This window comes from Dermacentor albipictus, chromosome 1 (genome assembly GCF_038994185.2).
Source record: "Dermacentor albipictus isolate Rhodes 1998 colony chromosome 1, USDA_Dalb.pri_finalv2, whole genome shotgun sequence".
NCBI lineage: Eukaryota > Metazoa > Arthropoda > Arachnida > Ixodida > Ixodidae > Dermacentor > Dermacentor albipictus.
In genome coordinates, this window is record NC_091821.1 from 242,492,150 (window position 1) to 242,510,929 (window position 18,780).

Genomic DNA, 18,780 nt, shown 5'->3' on the forward strand with positions numbered 1-18,780 from the left:
CAGCATAAACAAACTTAGCGAGCATGGCAAATTTTGTGTCAAAGTGTGGCCATATATCGCCAGCTTAGATCCAGCGATGTAGAACACCACATTTTGTGCAGAGGTCGGAGGCTGTGTGAAAACAGCTGCAAGCATTTGAAATCATTTGATGCATATGTTTCCTGCAGGAACTGAATTTCGACTAATATTTTTGTTTAGTGGCATATAGGAAGTGCCTTTTAGCAGGCCCTTACTATCCATTTGAGCTCAAGCAAGTTTGAGGTACAAAATTTAGAAGGCATTGAAATAATTTGCAGTTTGAAAGCTTTTGCATTTGAATTACATTTAGCTTTATTTGGGACAAACCGCCTCTTGTTTCTCATAGCCAAAAGTTTAAATACACTGCAGTATGAATAACCAAACAAACCAGAGTTGAAGAGGGTAAAACTTAACAGTCTATATTTATTGGAATGACTAACAAACCGTCAAGCCAGAACTATAGCCATAGGTGCAGTTGTCACTACAGAATGCTAACCACAACTATAGAGTTAAGTCCATACAGAATCATAACCATTGCTTGGGGTATGTCCAGAAATTGTTATGGATGGATTGACAGTAATCCACATAGCCTGTTAATGGTCCCTGTTACATTTGTTGCAGCACTGTCCCCGAATGAAAGGGACATAATAATAAACCTGTTGTGTCCTGTGTATGAAAAAAGTAGGAGGAAAGCAGAGTATAATTGTAAAGCACCCACAGACAATATGTCCTAGCAGCACACCAGATTCATCGGGGGGTAAGGCAGAGATGGAAAATAGTGATTTACCTATATATGAAAAGTAAGCAAAATGGTGACACAAAAACAGATATGTGCATTCAAAGCCTTCAAAGTGAGAGTTGGAAAATGAGATAAGCATGGAACAAGTGGAACATTACACGTTATTGTAATGTTCAAGTTATTGTATTAATAAAACAGTACCTGCCACAGGATGTAAGTTATTGTATTGTCTTGAAACTCCAGTGATGGTTAAATTTCTGCCTGAATGGAACTTTAGACTCTTCTGTCTACGTGGAATTTTTGCCACAGATTATCGTTGCTAGAGTCCATTGCATTTTTTTTAGGAAATTGAGCTATAAGTTGCATCAAAGCATCTCTAATGTAAAAGGGCCTTGCCATTTGTAAGTTCGGTAGGTTTGTGAAATCAGCTAAGATGAAATCTTTTGCATAATTATGCAACATTATTACAATGTCATTTTACAGTAGGTGGCAAGGGCCTAATGACTGTTCATAAAGTATTTAAACAGAATGGAGCTCTTGGATGAGTGACTAAATAAAAGAGCAGTCAAACACAGCTAGCACTTAGCATACTTACGGTGACGTTTTTTAATGAGAATGGCATTTCTAGCCTACTTCAGCCGTTTTGAGCATACTATAAATATATATATGAACGATGGCATCATGGCAACGAACCCATACCCAGTGGCCCAAGCTATTAGACAACTTGGGTCCACTGGGTCAGGGCCAGGGTCAGGGGCAAACTGGCTCGTTGTTGGCTTCCCATGATATGATTAATAAAAATCGAGCTCCTTGGTTCCCTTCCTTCTCATTCATTGCATTACGAGGGTCTCGAATCCGGCAACATTGGTGCCTTCAGGTAGCATGTGTCTGTTTATTGACCAATTGCTGTCACCCAATAGATTACATACTCGTGACACCTGTGGCAGAGAAGATATTCCACATCCGTCGCCAAGGTTTGTGAGTGATGGCATTGGCTAACACTCCCAGGGTCAGTTCTAGTAGTAAAAACATAAATATCCCAGAAAGTGGAGGGGAAAACGGCGCTGCGATAGTTCAATTGGTAAGAGCATCGCACGCATAATGCGAAGACATGGGTTCATATCCCACCTGCGGCCAGTCGTTTTTTCATCCACTTTCATTTCCAATAATTTCTCATTTCTTTAATTCAATTAATAAGTACAAGTAATTTCCCCTATGTTGTCTTTGGTATGTTTGGTTGTTGGCTTCCTATTATATGATTAATAAAAATCAAGCACCTCAGTTCCCTTTCTTCTTGTTCATATATATATATTAAGTATACCTGCTGCGGTTGCTTAGCAGCTGTGGTGTTGGGCTGCTAAGCATGAGGTTGCGGGATCGAATCCTGGCCACAGCAGCCGCATCTTGGGCTCTGACTCAGTGGCCCAAGTTGTCTAATAGCTTGAGCCACTGGGTATGGGCTCGTGGTCCTGATGCCATCGTTTTCTTTTTCCTTGAAGATGCCTGTTGTGGTTTGAAGTTTTCTGGGCTGCAAAGAAAGCCTACAAGATTTTTTAAAAGTACCACATGACTGGACACTTGTGCGCAGCGTCCCTCAAATATAATAATAATAATCATCATCATCATCAGCCTACTTGTGTCCGCTGCAGGATGAAGGCCTCTCCCTGTGATCTCCAATTACCCCTGTCCTGTGCCAACCGATTCCCATTAGCACCCACAAATTTCCTTATTTCATCGCACCACCTAGTCTTCTGCCATCTTCTACTGCGCTTCCCTTCTCTTGGTACCCATTCTGTCACCCTAATGGTCCAGTGGTTGTCTAATCTGCGCATTACATGACCTGCCCAGCGCCATTTTTTTCTCTTGATGCCTATTAGAATATCATCTATACCTGTTTGCTCCCTGATCCAAACCGCTCTCTCTCTGTATCTTAAAGTTATGCATAGCATTCTTCGTTCCATCGCTTTTTGTGCGGTCCTTAACTTGTTCTCAAGCTTGTTTGTCAGTCTCCAAGTGTCTGCCCCATATGTCAGCACCGGTAAAATGCACTGATTGTATACTTTCCTTTTCAATTAAAACAGTAAGCTCCCAGTCAGGAGCTCACGATGTCTGCCGTATGCGGTGCAACCCATTTTTATTCTGTGAATTTCCTTCTTATGGTCAGGGTTCGCTGTGATTAGTTGACCTAGGTAAACATACTCCTTCACATACCCTAGAGGCTGACTTGCGATCGCAAACATACTAGTACTAACGAATGATTGATGCTGCGTACAGGGTGAATGCATGAATAGTCTGCAAGCGAAAATGAGAGGTGATATCCACACCTGTTATCTCCAATTCATTGCCGTATACTGCCAAAGCCTCCCTGTCCTTTATGCAATTGGTTGCAAACAGATCTTCAAGAATTGCCATGCACTATTTATTATTTATCCCATGGCTTCATTTGCTTCATTGCTTCAACTGACAAAGTTTCTCTGCAAAAGTGAAAGCCAAGACCATTGTCTTTGATCCATATTCATTGCTTAAGGCCTATTTGTGCATTTGCTTGTCTTGCGTCTACTTTCTCTTGTCCTGTCTAATGTGTGGACTTGTTAACTTGCAAGTGTAAGCCAACCAACCAAGCAACTTGTTCTAGAAAACATTCTTCTTTCACTCATTGCGTAGCAACTGCCATTGTCTTGCCAGCTCTGTGCTGATTCCATTTGATGGCCAATATTTGACACTTAGAACTAAAAAAGCCAGCTGTTGGTAGCAAACATTCATTATGCTAGCTTAACACCTGCATGAGAACAATATATGGTAAAATTTTTTTAGCCTCATAAAACTTAAACAGAGTTTTCTTGTACTTCTCTTTGCAGGATGAGAACATTTCAAAGTCCATGTCCGTATTGGACACTATTCTGTGATGCTGCAAATGTGTAAAAATATGGGCAGCTGAATTCTTTGTTCAACGGCGAGTGAAAGCTGCACACGAGAGCGGACGCTATAGGCAGTCAGCAAGTACAGCCCTTTCCCTGGTGGCCCTGCTCATCGGTGCCCGGTCTCAAGCCAGCACTCCATCATGACAGCAACAGCATCAGTGACCCGCGACTCGTACCTCCTCAAGTGCCAAGTTACCATTGTGGGTCTTTGCAGCAGGTTGCTGTGTGCCCGGGGACAAGCTGAGGCTGACCAGTACTTGCTGCCGTACGTCCGAAGCGTGTGGGACTGTGTGCGCCATTCTCAGTTTTAATACTGCCAGGGTATTGGCAGCCGAATTTTGGAACTGTGAATAAACATGCCAAACAGGCAGGTATATAGCCAGCCTTGCTTGGTGGGGCAAAATTCTTCCTCAGCAAAAGTTATCTGTACATCTTGATCGGTCAACTGTTGCTGTTTGCCATTATCTTGTTGCTTTTCTTTGTTGTCATATTATTGATTGCATATTGAAATTGTCTTCTGAGTTGTGCATGCCTCTATGCTTTCTCTTGGCTTGGTTAGATTAGAAATTTTCATGCAAATGATATGTTATTCTTTGGTACCAGGCCACACTGCTCACAGAAATCATGTAATGAATACTGGTGGCTGGTATATTTCTTGTAACTATCTAGCAGAGTTAACATCATTTGGGCTATGAAATTCTGTAGGAAGAAAGGATCCACCCCTGGGTAAAGAAGGTAGCAAGTCCTTGTACCTGATTCATTGCACATTCTACAGTCACCTGCTGCTTGTGCTTCTATACCATTTTCTTTTCGGCTGGCAAACAGGTATCAGCTTACAGCAAAGCATAATTGTCAGATAACACACGCACCAGGTGTAGCTAAGCCTCACATTTGTAGGGTACCCATTAATAGTGATTGCTATGTTCTTTCATGCTTAATCAAAAATAATTGTCACTGGCAGCTCTTTTAATTAATAGCAAAAATGATAGTAACCAGACTAATTACCACAAGTTTAAGCACCCCTCTTTTCCAAGTTGTGGACCCTCAAACTAGGGGAGGATGCCAAGAACTGAAACGTACATACTCATGTTCAACAATTAACCTTTCTTCTTGAATAATTTTTTTGAAAGAGGAGGTGTGGGGGGTGCTTAAAATCAGCGTGAACTTAAATTCGTGTTCATGCAGTATTTTAATTTTATTCAGATACATTCCATGCATTTTACATATTGGAATTGCATTGACTCTGCCCATGTTTGATCAAGGCAGTTGTTCTAGTAGAGTAAATGCCAGCTGTATTTTTTCTTGTAGAGCATGCACTCCTGCATCATTTTTATACACTTTTCCCTTCTTGTGGGACAAGTGGTAAAGACGTGCTTTTTTATTTCACTATAAGACAGAGACTTTATTAAGCGTGTTATTACATAGACTTACTTTATTGTGCATAGACATAACTGCTCTCCTGTTACGGCACAAGCAGAGGAAGGCGCTCAAGGTATCTTCACATCTGTTTTTCTAGGAGCTGCAACAGACTACAGGTGATTACGATAAGGTATGCCCCAGATTAATTTCCGAGCTTGGTGGATTGAAATGTGCCACAAGTAATGCTGGAAAAAAATCAGCCCATAATATTTTGACCTTTGTTATATGCATTAGACACTATTTACTTTATCCATGCTTTCTTTTTTTCCTTTTTTTGTGAGGTTCACTTGTACCCTGTTAGCCACTGCTGTGTGTGAGTTTTTGTCTGGTGGTACTTTCATTGTTTCACTGACCATAAAAACGCTCGTCTGTACTGAATGCTTCCACGCCCTTCCCGTCGCAAGGGCCCCCCTGAGGTGATGTCGATATGGAATAGATGTGCCATTTCAACCGAGCAAGCCCATCAGTGGTGGGCATGTGCATCACAGGCATGTTCGTGACGGCTGTCCACTGGGCAGGACAGCACTGCAAACTCTACATATCTCATTTTGTTTGCGCATACTTTGCCAGATTGGTGCATGTAGACATGTCAGCATTAGTGGTTCCTCCAAGATGGTCAAAGGGCAGCAAGTTGCCCCCTTTCGGGAATCTTCCATGCCCAACATATGTGAAGTACACTGCTGACAGATGAAAGGTTCGCTTGACAAAGTGCATTGTCATAACCTTGCCAGGCAAGCCTTCTTCATTTAAATGATCTTGCAAATACTCAAATTTATTTTTCTTCCATTTTAGACTTTTAAGATATGCTTTGACGCAGCTTTTATGCCCAGCTCAGCATAAGAATGAAAGTGTGTTATTACAAATGACCCAGCAGCTGTTTGCTGACACATAGTGGTTACATTGTTTCGAAAGCTCGAATGGGTCTTGTTTGTACACACATTGATATATAAATATATATATATATATATAAATATATACATAGCAGAGCAATCATACAGTGGGCCAAGGACATTGTTTCAGAGAAACAAATGCCACTGTCTGCCAAACAATGTTTCTCCCATGAAGTACTGGATTCCAATGAAGACATGTTTATGTTTTGCGCGTAGATAGGTTTACAAATGTTCCCCTCTTCAGCCTTGTGAAAAAGTTGGTCATCTGCAAATATGGTCTGCAACTAGAAGTGTCACTACTGTTGGAAGACTTCTCATGCCATGGAGTATGTTTGTCATAGTGCAGCTGTTACTGTATGAATGTCATTTCCCATGTTTCGTCGGCAATCAGGAGTATGTGCTCCACTCTTCATTAGCCAATTTTTACGTAAAGAGGTTGATGCATATAAGCTGCTCCCTGTTTCTCTCTTCTATGAATGCTAAATTTTAGAACTATAATCTTTTTAGGCTGTAGGATACTTGTTTATTTCCATGCTTCGTTTATTTTGTGCAATATTTCCTAAACTTAAGCTGGGTGAACATGGTCCTTATATTTTCGTGTGGTTTCTTTTTTTTTAGCAGGAGACTTGTGCCATGGTTCACCTCAAGGGCTGTACTGGCCTGTTTTTCATGCTAATGCCATTTGCCTAGTTTAATTGTTTGGTGTTTAAAACATTGTGCAAGTTCTTTTGGTTTCTTTTCACTTGCAGCAAATTGGCGTGATGCAGTAGTCCTTCTTTTTTTTTTTATTCCTCTTCTTTTCACAAGTGTAAAAGGGTTTCTTGTTCAACGTGATAAAATGCTCTGTTGAGATATTTTTCTTCCAAGTGCTGTCTGGTGACAACACAAAAACTGGAGCAGTGTTTCTTTCAGCACTTCAGCCATTTGTATTTGGTACATTTCATTGTAATAAATTCTAATGTATATATGATAAAGCTACAAAACAAACAGACTGCAACAACTGTGTCGTAAACTTTCCTTACTGAAATATTCTTGTGGCATGCATATTTTTTTTACCCTGCAAAAATGCATCCCATCACCCAAGTTGATATCCAAGTGTGCAGCTCCAACACAAAGGTATGTGGTAGTTGTTACTTTTTTTTTAGGTGCCATTTGTTGATAGAACATTTATTTCAATGACACTTTGCTCACTGCATCAGGTGGAGTGAGGACAGCGTCTAGTATTCACTACTGTATTGTAATATATCTATTCAATACAGGTGTACAAAGCAGCTTACAAACTGCAGTTTGATTCTGTCGCCCATGGATTGCTGAGTTTTCAAAACTTAGTGTCTCATCTTGTGTAAAGGCGTACAACTGCATTAAAGAAATCCTAATTTTTGAGATAATGTCAATGGTCACTAGATTTTTGTGCATGTGTTTATGTGTTCCTTTCCATATTTTCTTCAGTTTCTATCTTGAAGACACTTGCACAAGTATTTATTCTGTCGTAAACTTTGCAACACTCGGCAACTGATTATTCCCTGCTATATGCCAAGTTATGTGTACTGCCCACAGACAATGTATTGTCCTGCTGCTTTCTACTTTCTTTTCTTTTTTTTCTTTTTTGCCCTAACGCAGATTAGCAACAAAACTTACTCTGTGTAACCTGCAAATGGCCCCTACTCTGCAAACTAAAATTGTAAGATTATTATGAATTTTCTGGCTATATTACTTATGGTAATGGTTATGTTAAGTGCAGTTACTGGAAAATAATTCCCATTGACTTAGATGTTTTTTGCTTAAATATCAAAACAGGCCATCCCAAAGCTAAAAGGCTGTCTAAAAGGTTTGTGATAGCTTCCAAGACTTAAGATACTATGGATCTCTATGGCGACCATGAATAAAAGGAGGCCTGCATCACCTTTCAAAAGTGATAAATAAGCCATATAATTCTGTCATGATCACTTAGCCAAAATATTACGTTTCTATATGCCACAGGAAACCTATCACTCGCGCTTTCCCGCAACAATCGTGAATCCCCACCAATCTTTCATCCCTATTACATTAAGGGAGAATGGAAGATTAATTGAATTAATTTCGTTTATTGAATTGGGCAGTTGGCCTGTCCTCTTTAATGATTGCTAATCAGTGCCAACCCTTGAACAGCAGGAACCATGTTTGGGTAGCAAGATGATGGATAAAACAAACTAAAAATTTTTTAAAGTCAAGTTATAGTTTGCCGCATCACACACACTCGTGCTTGCACTTACTTGCAAGGAGTTAAAACAATAGTGCAGCTTGAACTGCATTAGGAAGTATAAATGGGGAAAGAAAGCTTTGAGGGAATGTTTTTGCTCATAACTCAGCTGATGCAAAACATCTGAAAAAAAATCTTGCTTGAAGAGATTCCTGAAGTAATACCACCTTATGTGCAAAGCACTCCATAGCTTTGTTCAAAAGCATTGCGGGGCCCCTTTATGGTGGTCACAGTTGTACATTTTTTTATGTATCGGTAAATCAAATATGGGAAAGATTTACTATTATACAGACTTTAACCAAGTAGCTCATCCTTTTTACCTCCTACAAAACTCAAGCTTCGTTCCATCAGACAGCTGTTCCTCGCTGCTAACTAACCACAGCAAGATGGCACAACAAAAAAATTCAGCCCATTATACGTTTTTAGTAATTTGGCAGGTACGCCGAAGATTTTTCAGGAAATCGGTTTTAACCAAGAATAGTTGGCAAAAGGAAATCTTTCCAGTGAACTAAGAATCTGCTTGCAGCTGTGAGTGTGCACACATTCCAATCCAAGGAGCTTGACAAGGTCATAGTCATCTTCCCCCCAAAAAATCTTTGCTCTTTCTGATTTGCTTCCATTCTGCCTGTCACATACTGCGATGAAAATGAGAAGCAGGTTAGGGGGTTAGGGTAGTACGCAAGAGGAGTTCAGGGAGGACGGACCTGTTGAACTTAGTCTTTGCACTGTGGTGGATGAGCAGGGGCAAATTTGCTCATGATAATTTGCTGTCACAAAGACTTGCATGCACATACGCATGCACTGAGAGCTGTGCCATCTGCTATTCTTTTGCCATTGTCAGCACCTAGCTATGTTGAGAATGTTTCTCAAGGCAGTAGCATGAGGCAGAAAAAAATTATATCTGAACCCAGGAGGCCAGGATAACGCAAACATGATGGCAGAAGCAGTGCAGTAAACAAACAGTCGAACGCCTCTTCAACAAACACATATATAATGAAATGACCTGTATAACGAAGGAATAATTTTGTCCTGACCGAATTTCTATCTTTCTACTTTGAATGCCCATCCAAGAAAGACTGCTGCAATGAATTTGCCTGTACAGTGAAGGAATTTAGGCGCCCCATGGCTGATTTGCTGTTTTACAATGAACACCGTGTAGCGGTTCCACTCAGCTGCACTCTGCACAAACGGCAGTGCTAACGGTGCACTTGACAAGCGTGCATGAGGGGGGGGGGGGGGGGGGGCGTGTATTCTTTAAGTGTTCACCTAGTAGGCATGTTCACTTCATCTGCTGCTGAAGTGCTGATCGGCTTGGGGTGCCTGTCTTCTTCTCATGCATATGCCAGCCCAGCCAATCAGAACTTAAGCAGCAGACAAAATGGACATGTCCACCAGGTGGACACTTACAGAACACCCCCGGTATGATGTCAGCAAGTCTTGCAGTCCTGCTGTACTGCTTCCAGAATCTCGCAACCCGTACGCTGCTTGTTGTAACAGTTAAAATAAGCACCTGATGACAACATGATGTTATCGCAACTGACTACCAGTGACGTCTTCAAAGCCTTCTAGGTGGAAAGGATGTGAATGTTAACGATGATGAGGAGCCTGTAAACAAGTGAAGAATTTTGATGGTTAGGAAGGTGATAGCTGCATCCGATAGCCTGCAGCTTTACCTGGCATTGCTCCCACCTTTAGCCATGGAGCATGCCATTAACCTCGATGCAATGAAATTCGAACATGAGCGAAAATATATTTTTGTTAGGAAAAATTCAAAGACAAAGGCCTCAGTTGGAGTGGAAATATTCACGTGTATGTAAAAAAAAAGGTCCGTGTGGGATAAGCTTGGGAGATTCATGGTAGGATATTCTAAACAGGTCAATGTGTGGTATCCCGACTGGGACATCGGTAATAGAATATCCGAAACTGTACGTCCAGCGGATGTCCTATTTGTATCCGAAATGGTGCATATGGACATTGGGACATGATTCGCAAATGTCCTTAGTTGAAGTGTTTCCACTGGGATGTTGGGTGGAGTGCCTCGGAGTGGGGGTGAGAGAGCGCATCGAGGTACCCTAATATTGGGGCTCTTTCAAGGCCTGTGCGCCCAGTTTGAATTTTGAAATGTGGGAGAATAGAAGGGGCCTGTCATTGATCAACGGGACGCCAGTGTGCCACACCGCTTTGCAGCAAGTACACTTCACTGTGGCAGTAAAGACCAATTACTGAAGTGGTGATTCGGCATAGTGGTTGTACAAGGGGGGAACAGCAGGTGCGTTTAGGGACCGACTGCGTTTGACATGCGGTTTGTGCATGTCTTGATGAGCGTACCTCTCTGAACATCTCACTTGACGTCCCTTCGTTACATAAAAAGCGAAATCTGGCCGCCATCATCATCATCATCATTCTATTTTATGTCTACTGCAGGACGAAGGCCTCTCCCTGCCATCTCCAATTACCCCTGTCCTGTGCCAACCGATTCCGACTAACGCCTGTGAATTTCCTAATTTTATCGCTCCACCTAGTCTTCTGCCGTCCTCGACTGCATTTCCCTTCTCTTGGTACCCATTCTGTTACCTTAATGGTCCACTGGTTATCACACCTGCGCATTACATGACCTGCCCAGCTCCATTTCTTTTCTCTTTATGTCTATTAGAATATCGGCTATACACATTTGCTCTCTGATCCAAACCACTCTCTTTCTGTCTCCTAATGTTATGCCTAGCATTCTTTGTTCCATCGCTCTTTGCGCGGTCCTTAATTTGGTCCCAAGCTTCTTTGTCAAACTCCAAGGGCGCTATAACGTAAAACTATTCCAAACTTTTCTATTCCAATTCTGCAATCAGCCCACCGCGATTGGTCAAAAACTTTTTTGGACCACCCCCACTTCACCTGTCTGTCACGCGACGTCACGAAAACCGCGATAGCTGCCCATCTGATATGACGTGTACACACTGATTATACAAATTTGACCGAACAAAACAAAAATAGTTATTTCTGATTCGACGCCTTTTCGCCATTAGCCATCGGCTATTGGTCAAAAGATTTCGGGCTGCACCCACTTCACCTGCCTCTCACGCGACATGACAAAACCGCAAAAACTTGCGTCAAAGTGACGTGTACGAGTTAAAGATACATTAATATGCCGAACAAAAATCTTTTTTTTTCTCAACAGCCGCAGGCTGCCCCGTTCCGAAAGGAACAAAAGATGGCTGCCGCCGATCGCTCGGGCGCGCTGGCTAGCCACTCGCACCTGCCGGAGAGCATGGGTTCATTTGCGTATAATAAAACTTCTTGCGTGGCCGTGTAACGTTTTCGAGAATTTTCGGCACGTTTACGACCTCATTCTGCCAACTCTTCTTTGCTGAGGATCCGTTTTAGCGCTATTGTTAAGCTTCCGTTGCATGCCGCCGCGATTGTCGACGAGCCACCGCAAGCTAAATAAGAGAAAGTGGACCAATCGCAGACGCCGGCACCACCCTCTTGATCCGGTTACCGATATTCACTGTAGTGACTCGGCCCCATCAAATCCCTCTCCACTTGAGCATGCTCCTCGCCTCTTGTGAGCCAATTATATAAGACAAGCCGCTCAGTGCAGGCAATGTTATTCGTTTTTCGAGCAAACAAAAGTGACCTCCTATGAACAAGGGGAGCAGTTGATTGGTTTGTTCAGGCAACCCTGCGGGTGACCGCCCGATGCTCGCGTCGACGGTTACGCAAATTTGACGTCAGCAGATTGGAATAAAAACATATTGGAATATTTTTACGTTATACGGCCCCAAGTATCTGCCCCATTTGTCACCACTGGTAAAATACACAGATTGCACACCTTCCTTTTCAATGATAATGGTAAGCTTCCAGTCAGGAGCTGACAATGTCTGCCGTAAGCGATCCAACCCATTTTTATCCTATGAATTTCCATCTCATGATCAGGGTTCCCTGTGATTAGTTGACCTAGGTAAACGTACTCCTTCACAGACTCTAGTGGCTGACTGGCGATCTTGAAGTCTTGTTCCCTTGCCCGGCTATACATCATTATCTTTGTGTTCTGCATATTCATCTTCAACCCCAATCTTGCACTCTCTCTGTTAAGGCCCTCAATCATTTGTTGTAACTCGTCTGCATTGTTGCTGAATAGAACAATGTCATCGGCAAACCGAAGGTTGCTGAGATATTCGCCGTCGATCCTCACTCCTAAGCCTTCCCAGTTTAATAGCTTGAATACTTCTTCCAAACACGCAGTGAATAGCATTCGAGAGGTTGTGTCTCTCTGTCTGACCCCTTTCTTTATAGGTATCTTCCTACTTTCCTTGTGTAGAATTAAGGTAGCTGTGGAATCTCTGTAGATATTTTCCATGGTATTTACGTAAGCGGTCTGTACTCCTTGATTGCGTAATGCCTCTGTGACTGCTGGTATCCCTACTGAATCAAATGCCTTTTCGTAATCTATTAAAGCCTTATAGAGAGGCTTATTGTACTCTGCGGATTTCTCGATTACCTGTTTTATGACATGGATGTGATCCATTGTAGAGTATCCTTTCCTGAAGTCAGCCTGTTCCCTTGGTTGACTATAACGTCCAGTGTTGCCCTTATTCTATTGGGGATTATCTTGGTGAATATTTTATATAATACATGGAGTTAGCTAGTAGGCCCATAAGTTTTCAATTCTTTAACGTCTCCCTTTTTGGCGATTAGTATAATGCTTGCATTCTTCCAGTTTCCTGGGACCCTTGCAGTCGATAGACACCTCCTATAATGAGCCGCCAGTTTTCCAAGCATTAGGTCTTCTCTATCTTTGATTAAATCGACTGTTATTCCATCTTCTCCTGCCGCTCTTCCTCGTTTCATGGCTTGCAAGGCCCTTCACAGCTCATCGCTAGTTATAGGAGGAATTTCTGTATCCTGTTCATTACTGTTTCTAATGGCGCTATCCTGACTCCTCTGGGTACTGTACAGGTCAGTATAGAATTCTTCCTCTGCATTTACTACAACTTCGAGATTGCTGATGATATTACCCTGTTTATCTTTCAGTGCATACATCTTGGTTTGCCCTATTCCAAGTTTCCTTCTCACTGATTTCAGTGATTTCTCAGTTCTTCAGCCTTTCTCACGTTACAGTTTCGAATATCCCTTATTTTCGCCTTGTTGATCAGTTTTGACAGTTCCCCGAATTCTATCTTATCTCTTGAGTTGGACAATTTCATTCTTTGTCGTTTCTTTATGAGGTTCTTAGTTAGTTGGGAGAGCTTGCCTACTGGTTGCCTTGGTGCCTTGCCTCCCACTTCAATTGCTGCCTCTGAAGCCAGCCTAGTTACGGTTTCATTCATTACCTCTATGTCATCATCATCTCTCTGTTCTAAGCCTGCATATTTGTTTGCAAGTAGCAGCCTGAATTTGTCTGCTTTTACCCTTACTGCCTCTAGGTTGACCTGTTTCTTCTTGACCAATTCTACTTTTTTCTCTCTTCAAATTGAGGTGAATCCTAGACCTCACTAACCTATGATCACTGCACTTTACCCTACCTATCACTTCTACATCCTGCACTATGCTGGGGTCGGCAGAAAGCATGAAATCAATTTCATTTCTTGTTTCGCCATTAGGGCTTTTCCAGATCCACTTTCTGTTGCTACGCTTCCTGAAAGAGGTGTTCGTTATTCGAAGCTTATTCCTTTCTGCGAATTATACCAGCGTCTCTCCTCTAGGGTTCCTAGAATGGACACCATAGTTTCCAATAACTTGTTCCCCAGTCTGCTGTTTCCCCACTTTTTCCCCACGAAGCCTGGTCAGCGCAGCCACAACTATAATAAAATTATAAATTGTAATAAAATAGAAGCAAATACACCTGAAAAAAAAAGGGAAAATTACTTTTCGCGCGTGCATCGGTGTGTCACGTGGGTGGTTTTCATTGATTCATTATTTTTTAAGGAACGGTAGCAACGGCAGGGCACGCACGAAACGGATAGCAGGCTTGGATTGGTGAAGATGCTGGTGACGCCGACGCCGACGCCGGTATTTATTATTGCCGAGGAACCTCGTTCAAACGCCCCTCACAAAAAAAAAAAGGCCGGCGAGGTATTGTGCATGCAGAACATAACGTGATATTGTATTACAACCAATTTAGTTTTCCTCCAAAGCTTGTCGATCGTTGTCTTCCCTCGCTCAAATCACCATGCATGCATGCATGCACGCAGTAAGCAGTCCTAAGATTTGTAACCACGGCGCAATGAGGCATGGCGCAAGTAAGGCCTGAGCACCGGGACAATCCTAATTATTTTGGAAATGCATGCATGCGCTATTTCGCCGAGCTTTAACTGAACCGTACGTGTTCTCCGTGAAGGCCATAGCTGGGATTCCTATGCGCTGACGCGACAGCTCGCAGTCCGCTGACGCTCGCAGTCGCGCTGACGCGACAGCTCACCGCACACCAGACCCATATCAGACTTATTCCGATAGAGCTACTCGAGTGCGCTGGCATCCTGTCTAACGGAGTTACCACCGACTTCTGTTACACACTCCTTAATGATGCCCATAAGATTGTCGTTCATATCTTCAACACTAAGGTCCTCTTCCTGAGTTAAAGCCAAATACCTGTTCTGTAGCAATTGACCCCGAATCCCTCTATTTTCCCTCTTACCGCTAACTCATTGATCGGCTTCTTAAGTACCAGTTTCTTCCGTTTCCACTCCAAGTCTAGGCTAATTCGGGTTCTTACCATCCTATGGTCGCACCTTGCCGAGCACGTCCACATCTTGTATGATGCCAGGGTTAGCAGAGCGTGTAAGGTCTATTTCATTTCTAATCTCGCCATTCGGGCTCCTCCACGTCCACTTTCGTCTATCCCGCTTGCGGAAGAAGGTATTCATTATCCGCATATTATTCTGTTCTGCAAACTCTACTAATAACTCTCCCCTGCTACTCCTAGAGCCTATGCCATATTCCCCCACTGACTTGTCTCCAGCCTGCTCCTTCCCTACCCTGGCATTGAAGTCGCCCATCAATATAGTGTATTTTGACCTTACCCATCGCCGATTCCACGTCTACATGGAAGCTTTCGACTTCCTGGTCATCATGACTGGATGTGGGGGCGTAGACCTCTTATTAAGTTTCACAACAAGACCTGCCACCCTCTCGTTAATGCAAATGATTCCTGTATGTCACCAGCTATACCCTTATTAATGAGGAATCCGACTCCTAGTTCTCGTTTCTCCGGTAAGCCCCGGTAGCACAGGACGTGCCCGCTTTTCAGCACTGTATGTGCTTCTTTCGTACTCCTAACTTCACTGAGCCCTATTATATCCCATTTACTGCCCTCTAATTCCTCCAATAGCACTGCTAGACTCGCTTCACTAGATAACGTTCTAGCGTTAAACGTTGCCAGGTTCAGATTCCAATGGCGGCCTGTCCGGAACCAGGGATTCTTAGCACCCTCTGCTGCGTCGCAGGTCTGACCGCCGCTGTGGTCAGTTGATTCGCAGCTGCTGGGGACTGAGGGCCGGGGTTTGAGTGTCGTATTCATATAGGAGGTTGTGGCCAATTACTGCACCAGGGTGGCTAATCCTGCTCTGGTGAGAGAGTGCGTTACCGGTTCTGGTCAGCGGACTTAGGCCGCACTCCAGGCCTGTTTATGCAATTTTCTCAACACGCGCTTTTTTTTCCGGTGGAAAATTGCGCGGCTTCGGAATTCGAACCACGGTCCTCTTGCACGCGAGGCGGATACTCTACCTCTTCGCCACCGCAGGAGTTTTACGCCTCATTTAACCTACAGTGGTGCCTTCTTCGATCAGTCAAGGTAGACCAATCTGAGCTGGCACTCAACTGGAGAAACCTGGTAGTTTATGACCTGCACATGAGTGGCCATATGGTCGTGGAAAAGATTTGCACTTTTCTCGTATAGTGATAAAGTAAAAGAAAATAAATAATAAAAAGGGGGGGAGAGAAGGAAAAAAAAGGAAGATAACAGGGTATTTGAACTCGTGACCCTTGGATGTTGCCCGGAGAGATAGCTCAGTCGGTTGGTCCATCAGGCCCCACGTTACATTGAAGCGCCATAGCTCCTGTCCAGAGCCTCGTACTTACGTGGTAAGAGACTGATGTTGTCCGATAATCGCCGATAACATGACAATCAGCACTCAAATACGACAAGAGAAATTATTGAGACATGGAAAATTCCCTTGAACTAAGTATGGTTTGCGAGAGAAATGCTTGTAAGTATTGAACATTTTAAAAGATGAGGGAATGTAAGATAGTCTCCGCGCTTACCGAGAGGATGGCGTCCGCACGAGGTGACACCAGGCACCTTACTGAGACATGGAGCTCTGTGGCCGGAACAAAGCCCCTTTCTTTGCCTGCCGAGCGCAGCTAACGTGTGTTCCGATCGCCCAAGGTTGCGCGGACAATGTTTAGTTTGAATCGAGTGAACCCGAGCGGCTCTAGAGACTAGGAAAAGCTTAAGCAGGTGCGAGCGCGGCACGCTTAGAGTGGGAAGCTAGCCCGAGTAACTATACTAAGGACTGCTGCTCACGAGAGCGAAATACCTTTGTGTAATTATAATTACCCTAATAAGACTACTTTCGAAAAGTGAACGGCCCAGAGGGCTGTGCTACGAGTGCTATGACTGATAATTTTTTTATATATCTCTATATATTTCCATTCATCTCGACCGTCTTTCAGCGATTCTTGACGTGTTCCGCCGCGCCGGTCTACAGCTGAACTCGTCAAAATGTCACTTCGCTCGCCGCCAAATCACCGTCCTTGGACACGTCGTGGACGCCAGAGGTGTGAGACCTGATCCGGACAAAAATTCGCGCCTTTACGAACTTTCCTGTTCCGAAGTCTACCAAGGACGTTCGTAGTTTTGTAGGGCTGTGCTCTTATTTCAGACGCTTTGTGAAGGATTTTGCGACCATCGCACGTACCCTTGCCGACCTCTTGAAGAAAGACGCCCCGTTTTCTTGGGGACCTGACCATGCCGCATGTTTTTCGCAGCTCACTACTCTCCTTACCCCGCACTTCCACTAAATTAATGTTACGTGTAACTGAAGCCCAATGCTACATACAATTTATTTACAGCGATGCTAACGGAAGGCCAAAATGGCGACGCTATATCAAGCGGGCCCACGTCGTCGTCTTCCTCCTCAGTGCAGCCACACTGTGGCGGCTGTTCTGTAGCATCATATATATATATATATATATATATATATATATATATATATATATATATATATATATATATATATATATAATTTTTTTTTCTCATTTATGGGATCAAATGCGAGCGCTGTTGCTTTGTTTCTGCGTGTAGTATAGTTAAGAGACCGAGTTGAAGTATAAGGGAGGAGAAAAAAGAAAGGAAAGGAAAATTACTGGAGCATGATTGCAGCGCCGTGATTCTAAAGCGCACCCGCGGTAGAGAAACGGAAGGAGATATAAACGAGCGTGGCCATGGTTCATAGTGGGAGGCATATACAGGGCCCCTGCTACCACGCCTGAGTTCCTGGACGAATTAAATGCTTTTTGTGCCCTCATTTGAATAATAGTACAAGGCTAATAATGACTGGAGATGTTAATTTACCCCACATAAACTGGAAAACTATCTCGCCCGGACACACGGAAGTTTCGAGTGCTGAAAAACTACTGGAAATTATGATTTATCATAATTTACGGCAAATTGTTGGAGAAATTACACGAGAAACCTTATATTTTAAGTCATTGTTAGATCTTGTGTTCCTATCTTGGAAAATAGCTGCTGTTAGTGTGTCAGTCGAACCAGGAATATCAGACCACAAAATTATATCCGTCGATATACCTATCGGTATACTCGGTCGCCGGCGATTACCTGCTTTTAATCTTATAAAAGACTACGCACGGGCAGACGATACAACAATTGTAAATAACTTAAGTCTACCATTTAGTGAATTTGAACTTGCGTCATCTAGTGAATCTGTAGAATTGTGGCAACGTTTCAAGGGAATCGTCAAGCATTGCGTAGAGAAATTGAGCTAAATTGAATAAATGAGCTTTGGATGCCTGCGAACAAATTCAAGGATTCACCGCCACGTCAAGGATTCACCACCACTCCGTCAACGCTTACCAGTGAGTGTGTGATCGAAGAAGATGGGACCGATTATAGCACTGGCGTAAATTCCGCACCACCTATTGAACGACCACCGGTACTGATGCCGAGGGTGCTTTACCCACTGTGGATTGGTGTCGCTCCAATAGTGTGCATTATGTAAATTTACCTGGGCGTTTCTGCAAAGGTCGGCTTTCCTCTGTGCCCGTGATGTTGCTCAAAAAGTCCGGTAACTCATCGGCTTTTGAGGATTTAGGACCTCTGCATGCAAGTGACGATGTTTCGACCCATCCCTAATAAATGTTATAACTTATTGGAAAAGTTTCTCCTTTTTTTTTCACGAGTCGTTAGCCTTGTCGTCCTATTGTCAGGATTTGCAAAAATGAAGCGAAGCTAATATAAGAATTAAAAGCCGTGCGCGTCCGCGCCAACAGTGATGCTGTAAGCTATTAGCCACAATAACATTTTAAGTAAGACGATAGAGG

The 18,780-nt window shown here is 43.1% G+C and overlaps 1 protein-coding gene across 4 annotated transcripts in view; it reads left to right on the forward strand.

Moving 5' to 3' along the window:
* Nucleotides 1–7,283, forward strand: part of LOC135901601 (Kv channel-interacting protein 4-like) — a 568,045-nt gene extending 560,762 nt beyond the window's left edge. For all 4 annotated transcript variants that reach the window (XM_065431442.1, XM_070531133.1, XM_065431443.1 and 1 more), the window contains one exon: nucleotides 3,616–7,283. In XM_065431442.1, coding sequence (XP_065287514.1) covers nucleotides 3,616–3,663 — 48 coding nt within the window. In that variant the 3' untranslated portion in view covers nucleotides 3,664–7,283. The remainder of the gene's footprint in view (nucleotides 1–3,615) is intronic.
* The last annotated feature ends 11,497 nt before the right edge of the window (nucleotides 7,284–18,780 follow it).